Consider the following 22,289-nt stretch of genomic DNA (forward strand, 5'->3'; position numbering starts at 1 on the left):
GTAACACCTGCCCCACCTGCAGTGCACATGGTTTTGCCCATCTAAGAAGGATTTTGTCAGAAAGAATGAACCAAAATAAGGCCCCAAGTGCTAAATCAAAGGCAGCTACTATTGCATCATTGCGTGTCAGCCACATACTTGCAAAGAAAAATTTTTTTTTTTCAAGATGGAGAAATAGTGAAAGAGGCTTTTTTAGAGGCAGCAGATGTATTATTCCAAGATTTTAAAAACAAATCGGAGATTATGTCTTCTATTCAGGATATCCAGCTTTCCAGAAATTCTGTGATGCGACGCTGTGAAGTTATGGCTGACAATTTAGTGGAGCAGCTGCAAAAAGACCAAAAAGAGTGTGCAATTTGACGAGTCAACAGACCTGACAGACACATCACAACTTTGCATATTCTCTAGAATGGTTTTTGAAGATATGTCTGCTAAAGAGGAGATGCTAAAGGAGGGAGGCGTGGCCACGGCAGGGCGGGAGTGAGGGAGTAAGGTGAGCGAGCTCCCTGGACAAATCTCCGACAAGCGAGCCAAGACCGGCAGAGATTAAAAAAATTTATACCTGGTTATCGAAGCAGAGGGGATCCGTGCGTAGAGTGGTTGGGCTGCTGAACCGCTGGTGGCCGGAGAGCGGGTGTACTGTACCCCGTCAGGACGCGGCATCAGTGGACGGAGACCCGGAGACCAGCGATTAGCGAGGGAGAGGTGCGTGGCGCTAAGCTGTGACGCGCTGGTCAGCTGACGGCTGGCTGGCGGTGCACTCCTCGAGGCGGGCAGCGGCGGCCGCTGAGTGAGAGTCGGGCCGCGGGGACAGCATCCCCCCCCCCCTCCCTCGAGAGCACCACTAAGGACAGCAGCAAGAGGAGAGAAGGCTGCCGCAGGATAACTTGGGCAGCCGTGAAAACTGACGGGCGGCATCCTCGAGGTGGCAGTGGAGGACGTGAAGTGAGAGCCAGGCAGTGGGGACAGCATTTCCCCCCCCCCTCCTCCCGAGAGCACTACTAAAACCCGGCAGCAAGCGGAGAGGTGGCTGGGTCGGCAGAACGCTGAACGCTGAAGAATCAAGTAAGTGGCATATGAGAGTGAAGAGCAGAAGGATTACATTGCTCCCCTTGTGCGATATAAAGGGAGCTGAAGATAGGAGCTGCAGTGGGGCTTGGAGGAAAAAAGCACCAGTGAATGTTGTATAACCTAACGCACATTGACTCCAGGGGTTGTCTGAATAAAGTGACTGCCGTGCTCATTATAGTCTATCAAGTAAATATTGTTGGGCAGTCACGGCAATTCGACTTCAGGGGTTTGTCTGAATAAAGAGACTGCTGCACGGAAATTTGTTACAAATCACCTGTATTTGACCCGAGGGGCCTGCCTGAAACAAGGGGACTGTGGTGCTCAAATTTGTTATAAATCAGCAACAAATACTGTTGCGATCCTGCTGTGATCTGACTCCAGGGGTCTGTTCTGACAGAGAGACTGTGGTACTGGAACTGGTTAGGATTTTTCAGTGAACACTGTTGGAAATTTATTATTACCCGATTCTAAGGGTCTGCTTGAAACAAAGTGAGGTTGTGCTTAAACTTATTACAGAATATCACTGTTGTATTTTGAACTCGCTGTGTACAACTTGCCTATTGTGTGTGTTCACAAGGGCCGAGACTGTTAAAAGGCACGTGCTGGAAAGTGCGGCAGAATCTGTGGGTATAAGCTATAAAATCGTAAAAGCAACCCCCCCCCCCTCCGCCAAGATATATATTGGAAAAATGGGGAAAACAGGGAATACAGCTGCAGCAGCGCGACTGGAAAGATATGCCAGGTCCCAGCCCAGCAGTAATTCACAAACCCCGGTCACAACCCCACATAGCACACCTGTAAAGGGACATGATCTCCCATCTCCTCCTGAGATATCTCTGCAGCAAGTGCTAGAAGCTATTAAAGGCAGTGAGCAACGCCTTATGGAAAAAATTAATGATGTCCAAATGGATGTCAGCTCTGTGAAGCAGGACATTAAAGAGGTGAAAAGCCAAATAAAAGAAGCAGAGACACGGGTTTCCAATCTGGAAGACAGTAATAATATCTTAATTACTAAAGTCAATCTGCTGTCAGAGCAAGTTCGCGAGATTAAGCATAAAATGTCCGATATGGAGGGACGGATTCGCAGGAACAATGTAAGGCTGGTTGGTTTGCCGGAGCGAGAGGAAGGGGCAAACACAACAGCCTATGTAGAGAAATGGATAATGGATAAGTTTGGCAGTGAACCATTCTCCAAAGCGTTTATTATTGAAAGAGCGCATAGAGTGCCAACTAGACCATTACCACCTGGCTCAGCTCCTCGTACTCTACTCATCAAATTTCTGAATTTCCAAGACAGGGACACTCTACTTCGCCTGGCTAGGGAGAAGGGTCCCCTGGAGCATAATGGTTCGAAGCTATCCTTTTTTCCCGATTTCGCAATCCAGGTCCAAAAGGACAGAGCAAAATTTTATGAAGTCAAGCAAAGACTTCGGGAAAAGGGAATTAAATATTCGATGATGTTTCCATCCAAATTGAGGGTGGTGGCCAATGGGGAAACCCTTTTTTTCCAGACGGCAAATGAAGCGGCTGTCTGGGTTGATAAATGGACTCCGGGTAGCTTTCAATTAGCAACTGGATGTACAACTTGATAAAAGATAACGATATAATTTGAATGTCTGGGGGGCTCACCGTGCTAGGGTGTGCCATTTGAGAATAGCCTCGGGGAAAAGATTGTGGGTAAAGGGGGGATGTAATGTATGCCAGAGGGAGGTTGGTATACGGGGTGGGGGGAGGGGGGGGGAGTATGTTTAATGTTTTTATGTGCCCAGCTATATGTGTAAATGTATTTGTGATAATTCTTTCTGCATGCGGTCCTAGTGCCCAAATATATCTAGAGGTGGTTGATAAGTTTTCTTGTAACTACCCGGATGAGCTCAATAATCATAGTACCTTGGATCTGGGGGATGGAGGAGTATTTATGTCGATCATTCTGTATAATTCCCATGTGGTTAACAAGTTAGCATGGTGGTAATACTGTCCTGGAATATCAGGGGTATAAACGATAAAATAAAAAGATCATTAGTGCTAAAACAAATAAGGCACTATAACGCGGATGTAACATGTTTGGTGGAAACCCACCTTACCGGGAGTAAGCTCCTATCTCTCAAGAAACCCTGGGTGGGATGGACATACCATGCCCCGTTTACCAATACCTCTCGGGGTATCTCGATCTTAGTTAAAAAATCCCTCCCCTTTGTTCTTCATGGGAAGAAAATTGACCCACTGGGACGGTTTATATTTCTGGATTGTACATTGAGTATAAGACGAGTGCTCCTACTGGTGACTTATATTCCACCTCCATTCACATATGAGGTCTTAAAGATGGCGGTGGAATTCATCTCCATAGCTCCTGACCTACCGATAATCTGTACAGGAGACTTTAACAACGTATTAAATCCTAAAATGGACAGATGGAGTAAGTCACCAGCGGGGAGCGGAAGAAATAATAGAGGATTTGATGAGTTTATTAAGGATTTAAATTGGGTGGATGCTTGGAGGGAAAAAAACCCAGATTCTGTCCAGTACTCCTGCTTCTCATCCTCCTACCACTCTTTTTCGAGAATAGACTTGATGTTAGTATCTAGGAAATTGATGCCTGAGGTGATAAAAGTAGATTATAAAAATAGAGGCATATCGGATCACTCCCCAGTGGCGATTGAGTTATCTGAAAATAAAGGGAGAGAGCAAGGGTTTTGGAAGTTTGATGCTAGGTGGTTGGAGAAGTTGAAAGATAAGGAGAAATTTAGGGAATACTGGACAGAATATTGGGAGATAAATAGGGATACGGCATCCGGGGGTGTGGTGTGGGACAGTTTTAAAGCCTACATGAGAGGTACATTGAAAAGTGGAGTCTCTGAAGTTAAAAGAACTAGCAGGAATAAAGTATTGCAGCTAGAGAAGGAATGTGTAGAATGTGAAAGGCTGTATATTACAAGTAAGGATGAAGGGAGGAAAAATGCCTGGTTAAAAGCTCAGAAGGAGTGGCTTGAGTGTATTGAGGATGAAAATTGTAAGATGATGTTACACGGATCCCATGTCAGATATGCATCCGCTGATAGAATGGGGAAATTCCTAGCCAATATAGCCCAGGCAGATAAGCCATCTAATATTATATTGAAAATAAAAGATAAAATGGGGAATGTGGTCTCCGACAAGGAAGGAATTGGAGAAGTGTTTAGGGATTATTTCGAGGGGATATATGAATCAAGGGTTAAACATAGTCAAGTAGATATTGGAGAATACCTGGGCAAAATAAACATACCATCACTCCCGTTAGAGGCTACGAGGGAACTGGATAGTCCATTAAGTATTCAAGAAATAAAGGAGGCAATTAAATCCCTACCAAGTGGGAAATCCCCGGGACTTGATGGAATCCCAGGGGAGATATATAAAAGATACGTCGATACACTCGCTCCCTTCATATTAGAAACATTTAACTCCAGCTATAATGAGAACAGACTCCCCCAATCCATGTTAGAGGCGAAAATAGTAGTACTGCTCAAGGCGGATAAGGACCCACTTTCATTGGACTCTTATCGCCCAATATCTTTGATAAATACGGAAGCGAAGATTATTGCAAAAATCCTTGCGTCAAGATTAAATAAACATATTGAAAAAATAGTCCATAAAGATCAAACCGGCTTTATGCCGGGAAAATCGATCGCAATTAATTTGAGGAAACTCCACAGACACTTACAGAGTCCTAATATGGACGATCCGTTCCCAGTGGTGATGTCACTCGACGCCGTCAAGGCTTTTGACGCGGTCGAGTGGCATTACCTATGGGAAGTAATGAGAACAATGAAAGTGGGTCCCAATTTTATCAAATGGGTAAAAATGTTATACGCGTCCCCATCGGCAAGAATGGCGGTAAATGGACAAACATCACTTCCATTTTGTCTCCATAGGGGTACAAGGCAGGGGTGCCCGTTATCACCTGCCTTATTCGCTTTGGCCATAGAACCCCTGGCTTGTATCCTGCGGGGACATCTTGGAATTAGGGGGTTAAAAGCAGGATCCACCACAGATGTAACAGCATTATATGCTGATGATTTATTAATCTTCGCTGCCGATGGCACACAGGCGGTGCCAATAGTGATGGAGGAAATAAAAATGTATGGAGACTATTCAGGCTTTAGAATAAATTGGAACAAGTCCAATATATTTGCAATAAAGCAAGAGAATCGGGGGGTACCCAACTTGGTTACACCATTAAAATGGGCCCAAACCTTCAAGTATTTGGGAATCTGGATTTCTAGAGACCCCATGGAGTATCAGAAATTAAATTTGGACCCACTAATAACATACTTAACTAACAAAATCAAGGTATGGCGGAGGCTACCCCTGACAAATATGGGCAGGGTAAATCTAATTTCAATGGTAGTGCTTCCCAAATATTTATATGCCTTGCAACATGCACCACAGTATGTACCAGAATCCTTTTTTAGAAAAACAAACAGTCTGCTCTCGTCCTTTATATGGGGTAATTCGCGCCCCAAAATACAACTAGCGGCACTAATGAGGAGAAGGGATGGGGGGGGAATGGGTCTTCCAGACCTCCGATTATATTATGTGGCAAGCCAATTGACGTCCCTAGTTGACTGGATAGGAACTACACCGCAAGATGAGGGGATTTACGATCTGTTGAACCAGGAAGAAAGAGGGATAACTATGATCCAAAAATTGGTAAAAGGGCAGATAAATAGGAAAGAAGCTCCGATACTTACTCAAGCAGTGAAAATATGGAGGGAAGCGAATAAGATTATGGAATTTACGGCATTAGATAGGGAGTATCCATTGGACATACCCCGGGGAACTAGGGAAACGAGGGAACAGCAAATAGCCCAGGCTTGGGGAAAATTGGGGATAACTAGGCTGTGCCAAATCTATGATAACAGCAAGATGAAATCATATAGTCAACTGCAAGAAGAGTTCTCTGTTCCCAGGGGCTATGCCATTAGATATCTCCAGTTAAGGAGTGTGATGGAGGTACAATTTAAGGAACACCCGCCGGTGTTCGGGGACTCCCCAATTAAGAAAATGCTGAGAGAGAATAATAAATGGAAACTAACATCCAAACTATATAATATGCTGTTGCGGTCAAAAGTGGGGGAGATGGACGAGACGAAAAAAAAATGGGAGGGAGATTTGGGCCCGATGGGGATAGAGGAATGGACCGAGGCGATGGCAGCAGTTGCGAAGGCAACAAACTCAATTAGAGTGCAGCAAGTGCAAATGTATGTGTTGCATCGGTCATATCTAACGCCGCTAAGGTTAATAAAGTTTGGAGGAAGAACCTCGGATAAATGTCCAAAATGTAAACTCACCCAGGGAACATTTTATCATCTGATCTGGGAATGCCCGCACGTGCAGGAGTTCTGGGTCAAGGTTAAGCAAACAATGAGCGATATGGGCATCAATGAAGAGTGGCTATCAGTCAAATGCTGCCTTTTGGGTATATTTATGAGTAGTGGTATAAGTAGGTACACAAAAGCATTGATCTTAAATATGTGTGCCCTAGCGAAAGTAATGATCGCAAGGACTTGGCTGGCTGATGTAGGTCCAGAATATAAAAAGTGGGAAGCGCTGGTGGATTATACGGCCTCACATGAAAGATACATATACATGCACAGGAACACTATATGTAAGTATGAAAAGATTTGGGGCACATGGGGTAAGGGAGCCCGACACTAAAATAGTCTATTGGACTTAGATAATCCAATGGAAGTAAATGCACAAATCATCACTAAAAGGAATATATAATAATAAAATTATAATAATAATAAAAAAAAAAAAAAGAGGGGGGAGGGGGGGAAGGGTTAAGGCACATAAAGTAATACAGATAATCAGTAGAGTGCACAAGTATTAATAAGGAAGAGGTAGAATAAGAAAGAAACAGAGGAAGGTAGGGGTTAGGGATAACACAAATTTCACATAGTATGAGTAGTTAAAAGAATAATTAATTTCACAAACACAAACAACACATTATAGTCAGTATCTACAATGTGGGAGGATAATCCATCAGCGTCGAAACGGGCAAATATGACCAATCGAAGGCCAATAATATGTTATAACCCTAAAGGGCACTAATCAGGGTAGTAGGATCGGTAGTTTTCCATAGAAAGCCAAATTATTTTGTCATAACCATATGGGGTATTAGCACTAGAGAGGGTAGTAGGAGCGGTAGTTCTAGATCGATCTCAGGGGTAGATAGCAGGATGTTCGGGATAGGTAATGAATTGCAGGACTGTCCAAAGGTAGTGTCCAATGTATGCGATAAGAATACGAGCCTAAGATCATGCAGAATAAGATAGGAGGTAGGGGAAGAAATCTATAGCAGGGCAAGCTGGGGTGTTATGTAATGTGTAGTTTGTTATGTATAAGATGTTAACCATTAGGCAATCTAATCATGGCGTTGACATAGGTATAAAATGTCTAGACTAAAGGTCCTTATCAAGCAAGATACGGACGTACGCCTGACAAAATGTGACAATGTAATATGTTAAGAGAATTGCTGTAATGGTCGATATGTATGTGAAATGTATCTGTGTGTAATATAAAACTAATAAAATATATAAAAAAAAAAAAAAAGAGGAGATGCTAAAAATCCTGCCACTAAAGGGAAAATCTAGAGGGGAAGACATTTTTCAGGCCTTCAAGGAATACATAAAGGACACACAACTACCAATATACAAACTTGTTTCCATAACCACTGATGGAGCACCGTCTATGACCGGAAGGACCAATGGGTTCATTGCCCTGTGCAAGCATGATGAAACATTTCCTGACTTCCTGAATTATCATTGCATAATTCATCAGCAAGCTTTGTGTGGTAAAATGCTAAATATGGCTGATGTCATGGATATAGCACTCAAAATTGTGAATTCAATTAGAGCACGAAGTCTTCAGAGGCATCTCTTCCGATCACAACTTGAAGATAATGAAGCACCACATAATGATCTTTTATTGCACACTGATGTCCGATGGCTAAGAAGAGGTGCATTTCTGCAAAGATTTAGAAAACTACTACCCGAAATCAAAGATTTTTTAGAGTCCAGAGATGTGGAATACAGGCAGTTGGATGACGAACAGTGGCTGCTAGATTTAGCTTTTTTAACAGACATCACAGCCCTGTTAAATGAACTGAATATACAGCTTCAAGGTAAAGACAAAAATGTTGTTGAAATGATTGGGTCTATTAACTTCTTTAAGCAGAAACTGAAAATGCTGTGTGTGCGTCTCCAGCAGTACAACCTGCGTGACTTTAAAAATCTTCTCTCTGAGCTAGATGCTCAAAAAAAAGAACATTCGCAACTTGCCATTTCCAGATATATGGAACAGATTGAAAACCTCCAATCAGACTTTGAAAGACGTTTCAAGGACTTCAGATTTCTTGAACCGCTAGCAACATTTTTGTCTTTTCCCTTTGGTACAGACAAGGATATTGATGATATTGCATCCCAAATGTCCTCTCTTTTTCACATGGACACCTCTTCAGTTGCAGATGAAATAATGACTTTGCAAAATGATATTTTTATCAAAGCCCGGTCTTCTGAAGGAAATTTTTGGAAGCTTCTTGCTGAAGAAAAATACCCAAACCTAAGAAAAAGTGCCATGTACATAACAGCACTTTTTGGCTCCACATATCTTTGTGAGTCTGCATTCTCGCATATGAAAATAATCAAATCCAAATACAGATCAAGTCTAACTGATGACCACCTTGACACCTGCTTACGATTAGGAACGAGTACCTACTGCCCTGAGTATTCAAAGCTTGCTGATGCCATGCAGTGCAAGTCATCTCATACCTAAATTTGATTTCACCTCTGATGAAAACTGCGCAGTTGAAACAGCTGTCAGGTGTACAGCTGTCTGTTTGTGCAATTATGTTTGTACAATAAACTCTTATTTTCTTCATCTACCATTCGAGTGTCCGTTCCTATCCTTCTGCAAACAAGGGGGGTAAGGGCTTTCTTTATTCTACTTTGTATGTTCCTGGCACCGGATACACCATCTTAATACAGAGTGCCATCCTGTGAACCAAACGATAATACCTAAATTTGCAAGATTTCCCAACATATTGACGCCGGTAGATCACCGGTAAGTAAGAGTTAAAAAAGTAGATCCCAGGCTACAAAAGTCCGGCCACCCCTGCTATAATGGTTACGCCAATTGCTAATGTAGTCTCGTACTTTTTACGTATGTACCGTATAACGTCCAAGGGCCCAACGTGAGAACGTTTTCACGTTGCTTCACCACACATGCGTCCCTTACGTTATACGCTGCAGACATTTCACGTTACTGTATGGGCCCAAGCCTAATGCCACGTGGCAGTGCCTTTAGCCTAACAGTAACCAACAATACAATTTAGTTTTACACAGAAAATCCTCTATGCACTATACCTAAATCTTTCTCCAGTGGTTGCCAGAGTTTGATTTTACAAACAGGCCTTTGCCTACATGTGTGTGAAAATATCACTAATGCGATGGACCGCTCGCACAGTTTAACCGTAACTCAAGCAATTCAAACAGTATACCCTGTTATTACTTGTGGGAAACAGGAGTGTAACATAAACCCAGTGTAAATACAGTATATAATTATTTCAAATAGATTACTTTTGAAGCTTAACTTATTGTCCGCGGGTTCGCACCGTTCAAACCCTGTACCAACACAGACTTGGCTTTTCCAGCAAGGGTTAGAGGTCACCCCCACCCTTTTGCTGGTAAACGTAAGCCTTGCGTATGGTACAATGTTTTGAAGAATGTAACGACTGGATGAGCCCTCAACTTTTAAAAGCCATAATATATATATATATCCGATGGACAATAAGTTAAGTTATATTGTTTTTTTGTAAGGTTGTGCAAATCTTTATTCCTAACTATGGGCGTACCTAAATGTAGCACCTCGTAGCATACCTTATCAGCTTTTGTGACGCTGCAGCGACACCCTTATGGCGATATCAGGTCCAATGTACTTTCACAAACCATATATATATATATATATATATATATATATATATATATATATATATATATGAGAGAGTATTAGACGCTCCGTCAGCTCTTTAGCTATAATTGAGACAAGACTGTAAATATCCTTAGATCAGGGATCCAAACCCTCTGACCATATTTATTTGAGTCTCTAACGAACACAAAGGGGGTAACAAAGCAATACAATAAAGACACAAGAATATGATATTAACTAAATAAAGGAAACTAGATGTAGGTACAATCAGCTACAAACAATACAACCAATACAAATAATAGCAGTTACCGTCTCACTCGCATGCGCTGTCCTGGAAACCAGGGGCCGCGGTCAATCTGATCACAGCAACAAAGAGAAGAAAGCTTTTAGCCCAGGGGAAGCAATTTATAGGGACAAATACACTAGGATTTTCCAAGTCTTTCATTGGTCAGGGGTTCAGCTTTCACCTCTTCTCATTGGCTTAGTCCAGATGCACAGCTGTCTTTGTTCTATTCTTGTACACATGTGCAGGGACCCCTGCTGTGTAACTGATTAGAACTGGAAATCATCTGTTCACTTCTCCACATGGCTTTACATGTATGTTTCATATCTACAGTTCATAACTCATTACTGGTATATTCTGCGGTCTTACACCAACCACCGGAGTGCAGCGAGTGAGACGGTAATCGTACTGTTACCAAACACTGAGAGAAAATAATGTTTTACCATGAATCTATGTGTAGTGCAAATATTAGTTAAATTATTATATTTGATTATTTGTAGATGTGGGTATAAACTTTGGGGGTTATTTTGGTTCACTCTTTTTGACAAAGTCCTTCTTAGATGGACTAAACCATGTGCACTGCAGGGGGGCAGATGTAAAATGTGCAGAGAGAATTAGATTTGGGTGAGTCACTTTGTTTCTGTGCAGGGAAAATACTGACAGCTTTATTTTTACACTGCAATATAGATCTCACTTGAAGTAGAACCCCACCCAAATCTAATTATCTCTGCACAAGTTACATCTGCCCCCCTGCAGTGCACATGGTTTTGTCCATCTAAGAAGGAACTTTTCAGAAAGAGTGAAGCAAAATAAGCCCGTGTGTATAATTATGGCTGAAATTAACGATCGGATATTCTCCTGCTCTCCTCCGTACGCCCTTTTATGTAAAGATGTGGACGCAAATGGCGGCCATATTATTCTAACGCAGTCTAGATGCAGATCAACTTCAACATAGGCGTTTTCTTACTTCTAAAGTAAAGCGTTAATATAGCTGCGTATAAAGTCTTGTAAAATATCTATATATCTGTAGGTATTCTTCGCCGTGAAATAGCGCCACATTCTGTTTTTAAAGTCCTATTGAAAAGCTCTATAACTGCCGCTTTCACATCAGTATTGGTTGTGAAATGCTGTATACCGTATTTTTCTAATACCTTTTTTAGGAATTTGTTTAGAAACTCTTTACTTCTATCAGTCTGTAGTTTCTTCGGCACGTCCACCTGCTGGAATACTTTTTCAAAAGCATTAGCGACTGTCTTAGCGGTCAGACCATGTTACTTAATACCGATGATATATATTTAATACCGTCGTTGTACTTTGACAGGTCTATGAGAGAAAACAAATTGCATTGCAACTGATTTATACCGATCCGCAGATTATTTTCCTTTTAGTTTTTTCTCGCCGACTTGTGCAATGTGTATGTAGGATCTTTTGAATTAATTTTTTTTTAATGAATGCAATAGTTTTTATTGTAAATTATACAATGAAACACGAACACAACAAAAATAAGAAACAAGGAAAAGCAATAAGATGCTCGAGTGCACTCATTATTAAATCATGTTGTACAGGTCGAGTATCCCGTATCCGAATATCCGTTATCCGAATTATTCCGAAAACCAGACATTCCAGAAAGTGAACATTTTTTATTTTTTGCTAAAAACTCACTGGGGGCATTTGTAACAGCATCACTGGGGACATGATATGTAACTGGCACTATATATGTGCAAGACAATGATTGCTTGGCATTCAAATTCAGTGCTGAGATAGTACACACATTTTGTATTTTATGTGGTAATAAAATATATTTGTGTGTATATTATGTGTTTATACAGCATAAATGCAAGATACTTCAAAATACATCATTGAAATATTAAAATATTCCGAAATACGGAATAATCCGTTATCCAAAATTCTCCTGGTCCCGAGCATTTTGGATAAGGGATACTCAACCTGTATCACATAATAACATATTGTAAAAAGTGCCTGGACATGTTGACTATTGTCATGGTCAATTATATAACATGCAGTGAGGGACAATAGATGAGCATAATGGATGTACTGTACAAAGGATTCACCTGGACCAGACAGCCTGAAACCTATGGCTGGCTTTCCTGGCTAGATATGTAAATTTCTCATGGGGAATAGTGTCGTTAACCAGCCTAAGCCAAGATTGCGTGGTAGGGAAATTTTCTGGCAATACACACCTTGGCTAAGGTGCATACATTTATCACAGTGTCTGGTCGGAAGATCTAAAGAATCCTCCTCCAGGGCGGCTAGTAGGCATACCGCTGGTGATCTTGGGATACCTGTGTTAAGAATAATGTCAATGACTCCCGACCAGAGAGCCGCTATATGAGGGCATGACCAGATTAAATGCCAAAAGGAGCCATCTCATGTACCACACTTCGGGCACACTGTAAACTATTTTTTTTTTAACCGCTACAGAATATTTATCGTCTGTTTTGACGCGCGACATTCGATTCAAAACTATCTTTTCTATATGAAATTATATAAATGCATATCTAGTTCATATCAAAAGGGCGTACAAGGGGGAGCGGTAGGGGCGTGGAAAGGGGACCTATTAACGAGGAAAAAGCAAATTGATATTGAGCGCCGATTTGATATATTTTGCACCGCAGCTGTACCAAGAAAGAAAAGGGGGATTACCTAAACCCCTTAATGTAGACCAAGCAAAAGAAAAAAGAAATATGGAACAGCGCTGTGCTGAATATTATGAATATATTTATTAAAATATAACAATATTGTGGCCAACAATAGACAAACAAGACTTACAACATATATTAAACTGTTAGTCCATTCCCCTCTCTTGGAACTGGTTAGTAATTAATTGCATGCATGCTGGGATAATCATTACTTTATAGCCAGTTAATAGGATTAGTTCCAAATAACGCAGTCCCCACTTGATGCGCACATACAAGATTAGTAGTATACTTATAGAGTTTCCAGCTTTGGAGCAGCGATGGGGTATTTATGGCTTATAGATACCGCAATGTCCTCTGACCGTTGGTGCAGTCCTATCATATGCTCATATCCGAGATCAATCGTTGGTAGTGTCTAGTGTTAGCCAGGAGCGTCCCCTCTGTCCTCTCAACGCGTTCCTCCGCCTCAAAACACCTCTAAGCGGCTTCCTCAGGAGTAGTATGGCTATAAAGTAATGATTATCCCAGCATGCATGCAATTAATTACTAACCAGTTCCAAGAGAGGGGAATGGACTAACAGTTTAATATATGTTGTAAGTCTTGTTTGTCTATTGTTGGCCACAATATTGTTATTTTAATAAATATATTCATAATATTCAGCACAGCGCTGTTCCATATTTCTTTTTTCTTTTGCTGGACCTATTAACGGTCTATCTAATAATCCACACCCGACGGATGATGGAGGAATTTAGTATCGATGCTTCCGTTTCATTTAGATCTGCTCATTGAAATTATATTTTTTGTGTGTGAGTTTTCTGGTGTTTACAAACATTTGATTTATTGTTAAACCATTTCCCACATTCAGAGCATGGAAATGGTTTCTCACCTGTGTGAAGTCTCTCATGTGTAACTAGTGTCTCTTTCTGTCTAAAACATTTCCCACATTCAGAGCATGGAAATGGTTTCTCTCCTGTGTGACCTCTCATGTTGAACAAGAGTTGATTTACATCTAAAACCTCTCTCACATTCAGAACATGAAAACGGTTTCTCACCTGTGTGAAGTCTCTCATGTATAACAAGATGGTCTTTTTGTATAAAACATTTCTCACATTCTGAACATGAAAATGGTTTCACTCCGGTGTGAATTATCTCATGTCTAACAAGAGATAATTTAGTTATAAAACATTTCCCACATTCAGAGCATGAAAATGGTTTCACTCCGGTGTGAATTATCTCATGTCTAACAAGAGATAATTTAGTTATAAAACATTTCCCACATTCAGAGCATGGAAATGGTCTCTCACCTGTGTGAATTCTCTCATGTCTAACAAGAGATAATTTACTTATAAAACATTTCCCACATTCAGAGCATGAAAATGGTTTCTCACCTGTGTGACTTCTCTCATGTTGAACAAGAGCAAATTTATTTATAAAACATTTCTCACATTCAGAGCATGGAAATGGTTTCTCCCCTGTGTGAATTCTCTCATGCCTAACAAGAGTTGATTTACTTCTAAAACATTTCTCACATTCAGAGCATGAAAATGGTTTCTCACCTGTGTGACTTCTCTCATGTATAACAAGAGTTGATTTAATTCTAAAACATTTCCCACATTCAGAGCATGGAAATGATTTCTCCCCTGTGTGAATTCTCTCATGTTGAACAAGACTGTCTTTTTGTCTAAAACATTTCTCACATTCTGAACATGAAAATGGTTTCACTCCGGTGTGAATTATCTCATGTCTAACAAGAGTTGATTTATCTCTAAAACATTTCCCACATTCAGAACATGAAAATGGTTTCTCTCCTGTGTGAAGTCTCTCATGTATAACAAGATGGTCTTTTTGTCTAAAACATTTCTCACATTCAGAACATGAAAATCGTTTCTCAGCTGTGTGATGTAAAACAGAAACTGACTGATGTATAGAACTGTTACCAAACTCAGAACTGGATGATATTGTATCATCTTTATGGTCTGTACTGTGTGTAGTAATGTCTGAATGATCAAGAGAAGGTTCCTCATGATTAGAGGGAAATGTTGGGTGTGTATTTGGGATAATGGGGTTTTCTTCTGGAGAATCTTGTCTGACGTTCTTATCTTCTAGAAAACCTGGAGAAACAATGAGATCTCCCTCCGAGGTATTCCTGCTTATGAGCCCATCTACTGGAAACAGACAGAATGGTTTACATTGAGAAGCAAATGTTCATGGATGTTTTAGTACTTAAACTGAACATAATGATGCGTACACACTGGCCGATATATCGCTGGTCTGTCAGCCAGTGATAGGTCTGCAAATGATGTCAGTTGGATATAACGTGTCAGGTCTGCAACACAGCTGATGGTCAACATACCTAAAGCTAGATGGTGCTGTGTGTAAGGGTGATCTCCTGACCGCCCGTACACCCGCTGCAGTAGGCAGCGGTGATGTGCAGCTGAATTGGCCGGCGCATGTAATTGAACCCGCCCAGTTGTGATATCAATTACTATGGATTGGGCAGGGTTGATGGAGAACACACTGCCCGATCCATTCACAGATATATATACAGATAGATTGTTCTGCATAAATATCTATAAGTTTGTACCCAGCCTGAGGGATATATTTACCAAAGGTCAATATTGATTGCTTTAAATTCGCTCTTAATCGATGCTGGACTTCCTGGGCTAGGACACATTTTAAAATAAATATAAAAATCCAACCGTCAGTAAATGTGTGTTCTAGCCCTGGAAGCCCAACATCGATTCATATCGAATTTTAAATTGACCTTTAGTAAATAAACCCTAAGACTCAGCTGATTGTCTCCCCACCCTCTGGGGTCCCCTCGCCTACCATGATTTTACTACTGTATCTACTGACACCTCACCATCGATGCTGCAAGGCCGCTGTTTTATTACCATCTAGGGATGCCAATCCCAGGGCAGTCATTCAATGCAGGAATTCAGGATTGAAAATGCCCAATCCCCAGATTCCCAGGATCCTTCCCTAATTAAAAAATAAATAAATACTGTGCTACTGGAGGCGTGGCCGGGTAGCTGGGAGCCCAGCGTCTGACAGTTAGAGGTGCATCTGGGATCCAAGCCGGGGCATGCAGTTTGGCTGTGGGCGGGCAGAGCTGCTGTGCATCCTTTGGCAGTGTATCTGTTTGACCTGCACAGCATGACCTCTGACACTGCTCGGCATTAAACTGCACATGCACAGTCTAATCCTGAAATCCCGCGATTGGTAACTCCAATCCCGGAATTGAAATCCTGGTGTTCTTGGGGCCAGATCCCGGGATTGGCCACCTGACCTCCACCCTTTCTTACAATCCCCACATTCAGTCCCTGTGCCAGTATTGGCAGCTTCCAGGATCAGATCCTCTCTCACCATGGAGGCAACTAAGACCCTCATCCACTCACTGGTCATCTCTAGACTGGATTACTGTAACCTGCTCCTGTGTGTCCTCCCCAACTTCCATCTCAGTCCACGACTCATCGTCTCCAACCTGACTGCTTCTGTGCCGCCGCCCCCCCCCCCCCCCCCCCTCCTACAGGCCCTACACTGGCTCCCATTCCTTCCAGGAGACACTGGATGCTTTACCCAGTACAGCCGGAGAATGGGATTACGTTTGGCGTATTCCTGTTGGTCACTAGATGAAAATAGTCGTCTTGAGGCAAAGGATGTTTATTTGCTCAAAGATCTGAAAAGATCTCTTCCCCTATCTCTAGGAGGGTCAGCATACAGATGTTACAGCATTCACATACAGGCAGATTTACAACTTACACAGAGCAGCAGCCCTCCTTTTATGTTACTCCAATACACATTACCACAGGGGGCAAGCCCACCCTGTGGTCCCCAAACAATTATCTTAAGTGCCAGAGCTGTGCATGAGTTGGGCACATGAACACTCTACATTGTCCCTTATGGCCAAAGGGGAGTGGTTACTCCTCTGAGTCACAGCCCACCTGGGGTGCTAGGTACCACCTAGGTGCCAGTCTGTCTGGCTAGGGGGAAGGGTTCCCTCCAAAACATACTTCCAGGAGCCTGCCAGGGGACCGGCTGAACACCTCTAGTCCAGACGTGAGCTCTAGAGATGGGCAGCCCTAATCCCCTGCCAGGGTCTCATGCCCGCCGACGAAGAGCCCCATGGAATCACTCAGCTTGTTAGAAAGCTGATGCTCCCTGCTACCCATCCCTGCAGCTGCCAGCAGTCTGTTTTTGGGGTAAAGACTGGGGGGAACCCAGCAGCCCACCAGGACCATGGATTCCCCTGGGACACAACAACCAAGTACAGTAAGTGCATTCCACATTTAAATGACATTTTATACATGGTATTAAGCCTGTTTGTCCTGCCCCAGCAAAAGCCACCACAGGACATTGGAAGACCCCCCCCCCCCCCGTATGTGCTCCAGCGTTTGTACGCCGGAGCTTCCCTGCCACCACTGCCTTAGCCACCTGTCACATTCAGCAGTGATGTCGGCAGCAGGCTGGGGGATGTTCGAAGCAGCTTGGAAGGACACGGGTGCCTGAGTCCTCCCAAGCCGTGCCAAACATAACCGCGCCTGCCGCGGACGTCACTGCTGCTGTAAAATGAGTGGCAGCTGACAGCAGGTGGCCGGGTCGGGAGAACTCCAGCATACGCCGGAGCAAAGGTAATGGGGGGGGGGGGGGGGACACGGACGGACGGACGGGACTGGGCTCTAGAGGTGCTGCGTCAGTGGTACACACCTGGACACCACTGGTGCGTACCTATTCTATATTAGTGGTATGGCCGGAAATTTTCCAGGACCGCCGGCTGCAGCAGAGCCCGGAAAATATCAGATTCTTACCTGATAATATGTTTTCCTCTACTCCACCATGGCAGCCAACACCTGTGGGTTATCTCCCTTCTGGGTAGTACTTGGAAAGGAAAAAAAGACATCCGGCCCCTATATAAGGCTCCTCCTCCTGGGGCTCCTTGTCTTTACTTCTCCAGCTTAAATATAAACTAACAGTTATTGCACAACAACAAATTAACAAACACAGGGTCGGGAAATATGCTGCCATGGAGGAGTAGAGGAAAACATATTATCAGGTAAGAATCTGATATTTCCTCTACCTCCCCCATGGCAGCCAACACCTGTGGGAGGTACCCGAGCAGTACTTATCCGGGTGGGTTTTCCTCCAATCATCAAACTGTAATAAATAATATATATATATTTTAATAATAATTTTTTTTTTTTTTTCAATCTATATATTTTATACAAACCACCATCTGGTCTATATTGCTGCGCATAGCACCTTTTGTCCGAACTTTGCATCTGCTGATGACATCACATCTATTCTGTAATGCCTAGTAATTCTGTAATGGACACCTCTCCTTTTTCTGCCCAGGATGTGGCTAATGCTCTCGTCGAGTGCGCTTTCAACCCAGTTGGTAATACCTGGTTATTCACTTTGTATGCCTTCTGAATACAGCTTCTGATCCATCTGGCAAGTGTCAGTTTTGAAACTCCCGATCCTTTTCTACATCCCTCAGACAAGACAAATAAATTCTTTGCCTTTCTGAAATCCTTTGTTCTTTCTATATACACTTTAAGGGCTCTCACTAGGTCTAACGTGTTTAACCTTCTTTCTTTCTCATTCACCGGGTTTTCACAGAGGGACGGAAGCACTATCTCCTGATTTACATGAAAATTTGAGACTACTTTCGGTAGAAATTGTGGGTTCGTACGTAACACCACCTTACTCTCAAAAAAGTTCAGGAAGGGCCGTCTGTATTTCTGACACCCTTCTGGCCGAGGTTATGGTCACCAAGAAAGCCACTTTCCAGTTTAAATATTTTAATGGAATCTCTGTTAAAGGTTCAAAAGGTTTGTCCATGAGTGTCTTTAGAAGCATATTTAGGTCCCACGGTGCCAAAGGATTTTTAAAAGTTGGTCTTAACTTTTTCGCCGCTTGTATAAACCTTTTAACGTACTTGTTTTCAGCTATATTCTGGTCTAGCATAGCCGCCAATGCTGAGATCTGTACTTTTATTGTACTAAGTGACAACCGCTTTTCTAGGCCTTCCTGTAAGAATTCCAGTATTCCCAGAAGTTCCCCTGGTGATTGCTTCTTTTCCACACACCAAGAACTATACTTCTTCCAGACCTTATAATATGCTTTTGAGGTAGATTCCTTCCTTGCCTTCAGCAAAGTGTCAATCACTGTCCCTGAGAACCTCCTTTCTTTTTAGATTTCCGACCTCAACAGCCACGCGGTCAAGTTCCACGACTCTGGCTGTGGACACTGCACTTTCCCCTGTATGAGCAAGTCTGGTAACTGTGGCAGCTTCCAGGGTTTGTCTATCGCCATCTGAAGTAGTTTCGGAAACCAAGGCCTCCTTGGCCAATAAGGTAACACTGCTATTACTGCTGTCTTTTCTTTTTGTATTTTCCTCAGCAATCTTGGTATCATCGGAAGAGGCGGAAAAACATATGCCAGCCCTGTCGGCCAACTGCAGGTCAGAGCGTCTACTTGAGATGCTTGTTGCTCCTTGAACCTCGAGAAGTACTTCTGAACTTTTGTTTTCTTTCATGGCCATCAGGTCTACCTCTGGGAGTCCCCACATCTCCACCAGGGATTCGAAGACCTCCCTGTTCAGACCCCATTCTCCTGGGACACATGTGGTCCTGCTGAGTCCGTCTGCCAGGACGTTCTCCTTCCCTGCCAGGAATATTGCCATCATGCTTTTTACATTGTTTTCGGCCCAGGTTAACAATTTTTCTGTTTCCCTCATCATATGTTGGCTCCTTGTGCCTCCTTGCCTGTTTATGTAGGCCACCACTGTGCTGTTGTCTGAACGTATCACCACTTCCTTGTATTTTAGAATATGGTCGAAGTTTTTTGCAGGCCAGATACACCGCTCGCATTTCTCTCAAGTTTGAGTGTGCTGCTTGAAATTTTTCTGGCCACAGCCCTTGCGTTAGGGCTGTGGCCAGAAAAATTGTCGCCCCCCAGCCTATCTGGCTGGCATCTGTAGTTACTACAACTTGTTCTACTATAGCAAAAGATTTTTCGTTCTCCAATCGGTTTACATCCGACCACCATCTTAAGTCTTCTTTTGCTCTGCTTGATAACACAATTCTTTGCGTTAGGTTTTTGCTGTTCCCATCCCACTGGGACAGAAAACAGTTCTGCATCTTCCTCATATGGAACCTCGACCATGGTATGGTCTCTAACACTGCCGACATCAGACCCAGGGCTTTCATACACATCTCCGAGGACACTACCGATTTTTTCATCATCGATTTTAAGAAGCGTAGTAGCTTCTGTTGCCTCTCCTCGGTTAATTTCACTTTCATTAACCTTGTGTCTAGCGTCACTCCCAAATAATCTCTTTGGTTTGACGGAACCAGTTTGCTTTTTTGAAAATTTATCAGCCAGCCGTGGTCTGATAGACATCCCAACACCTTCTGTGTATGTTCGACTGCCTGTTCCATTGACCTTGCTACAATCAATATGTCGTCCAGATAAGGCCACAGCATTATACCTTGTCTCCTGAGCACTGCTATTACTATTACCAGGACTTTGGTAAAAGTTCTTGGAGAGGTTGCCAGTCCAAACGGAAGTGCCGTGAATTGATAACTTATCCCGTTGATGGAGAAACGCAGAAACTTTTGATGTCCTGCATAGATTGGTACATGAAGATAGGCATCTTTTAAATCGATAGCTGTCATGAACATGCCCTGTCTTAAATCTGGTAGGATTGTCCTCACCGATTCCATTTTGAATGCCCTTACATGAATGAACCGGTTTAATCTGCTCAGATCTAATATTGTTCTGAATCCTCCTGATGCTTTTCTCACTACAAAAAAACGGGAGTACCAGCCTTCTCCTATCTGTGCTTCCTGCACTCTCACAACCACTTGTTGTTGTATCATGACCTGGAGGCTGGATAGTAAAGCTTCTCTTTCCGCTTTTTCTTTGGGTACTGGAGATTCCGTAAAAAATCTTCCTGGTCTGTTTTTGAATTCTATCTTGTAACCTTATGTTACAACTTCTCGAACCCATTTGTCCGACGTAGAATCCTCCCAAACCTTTGCGAAGTGAAGCAGCCTGGCCCCCACAGTCTGTGGTCTGGCGTCATTGAGTATTTTGTTTTGAGAAAAATCTATTTTCTCTTCCTCTTTGGCCACGAAAATTAGATCTTGAAGACCAATTCCCTCTTCTGTATCCTCTGCCTGGGCGATAGGCCCTAGCATCCTTATAATCTTGTGGTTGATATTTAAACGGTTTATTATTAGTGCTTTTCTTTGTCGCTCTGTCCTGAGGTAACCATACTGATTTTCCTCCCGAGATTTTTGTTATTATCTCGTCTAACTGAGCTCCGAATAAATAATCACCTTGAAATGGCAGTGTCAGCAGTTTGTTTTTAGACTGCACATCGGCTGCCCAGGGTTTGAGCCAAAGCGCCCATCTCACCACTGCTGCTGTGGCATTTGCCCTAGCCGCCAACCTCAAGGAATCCATAGAAGCTTCACAAAGAAACTCTATTGCCAATTGTATGTTCTGCACACCTTTTAATATTTCTGCTCTTTTAATCCCATCCAGTAAGTCGACTTCCAGCTGTTGACACCATCCCCTAAGGACCCTTGCTGTTATAGCCATAGATGCTGCTGGTTTTAATGCTGCTCCTGTGGTTAAATGCTGTTTCCTTAAACCTAGCTCTATCCTTCGCTCCATAGGATCTTTAAAAATATTTGCATCTTCCAAGGGAAGTGTTGTCTTCTTTGAAATTCTCGCTATTGCAGCATCTACCTTAGGTAGTTCTTCCCATGTTGAAACCTGGTCAATTTGAAATGGGTACATTTTATTTATCTTTAGAGGTACTGAGACCTTTTTATCTGGATGCTTCCATTCTTTTGTAACAGCATCCTTAAGGGATTGTGATAGTGGAAAACATTTCCCCTTTATCAACTTATCCTTGAATAAAAGATCTTGTGGTAAGATACTCTCCTGTTTGTCTTCTATCTCCAAAGACTTATGTATTAGTAATATGAGATTTTCCACCATATCCGGATTGAAATCTGAGTCTGATTTATCAGCTATCACCTCATCCTCATCTGCCAGAGCTCCTGCCCCTAACTCATCTGCTGAACCTGCAGAATCCTCACTCGACACTGATCTGCTTCTCTTGCTTGTAGCTTTAACCAGATCTTCTTTGGTTACAAATGTGTCAGTCAGGGCAACTCTGAGCATGTCCACTAGTCCCGTCATTTGGGCTAGGGGTATTTGAGGTGATTTACACTGCTCACATACACTGCCAATATTATTATCTGGCAAGTCCTTAGTGCACATCAAGCATTTAGCT

The 22,289-nt window shown here is 42.6% G+C and overlaps 3 protein-coding genes across 4 annotated transcripts in view; 1 reads left to right on the forward strand and 2 right to left on the reverse strand.

Moving 5' to 3' along the window:
- LOC146010088 (uncharacterized) overlaps positions 1–22,289 on the reverse strand; it is a 340,453-nt gene that overhangs the window by 237,605 nt on the left and 80,559 nt on the right. The gene's annotated exons all lie outside the window — the stretch shown is intronic.
- On the forward strand, positions 7,669–8,883 carry LOC146009537 (general transcription factor II-I repeat domain-containing protein 2A-like). The gene has a single exon (XM_083149980.1). It carries the CDS (start codon positions 7,669–7,671, stop codon positions 8,881–8,883), a length of 1,215 nt encoding a protein of 404 aa, XP_083006106.1.
- Positions 11,939–22,289, reverse strand: part of LOC146010042 (uncharacterized) — a 224,068-nt gene continuing 213,717 nt past the window's right edge. Inside the window, exon 7 of one of the 2 annotated variants that reach the window (XM_083150880.1) lies at positions 11,939–15,138. In XM_083150880.1, coding sequence (XP_083007006.1) covers positions 13,922–15,138 — 1,217 coding nt within the window. In that variant the 3' untranslated portion in view covers positions 11,939–13,921. Of the gene's footprint in view, positions 15,142–22,289 lie in introns of both variants that reach the window. The other variant, XM_083150879.1, reaches the window with a different exon arrangement.

This window comes from Crinia signifera, chromosome 6, assembly GCF_055691185.1.
Source record: "Crinia signifera chromosome 6, ASM5569118v1, whole genome shotgun sequence".
Lineage (NCBI taxonomy): Eukaryota > Metazoa > Chordata > Amphibia > Anura > Myobatrachidae > Crinia > Crinia signifera.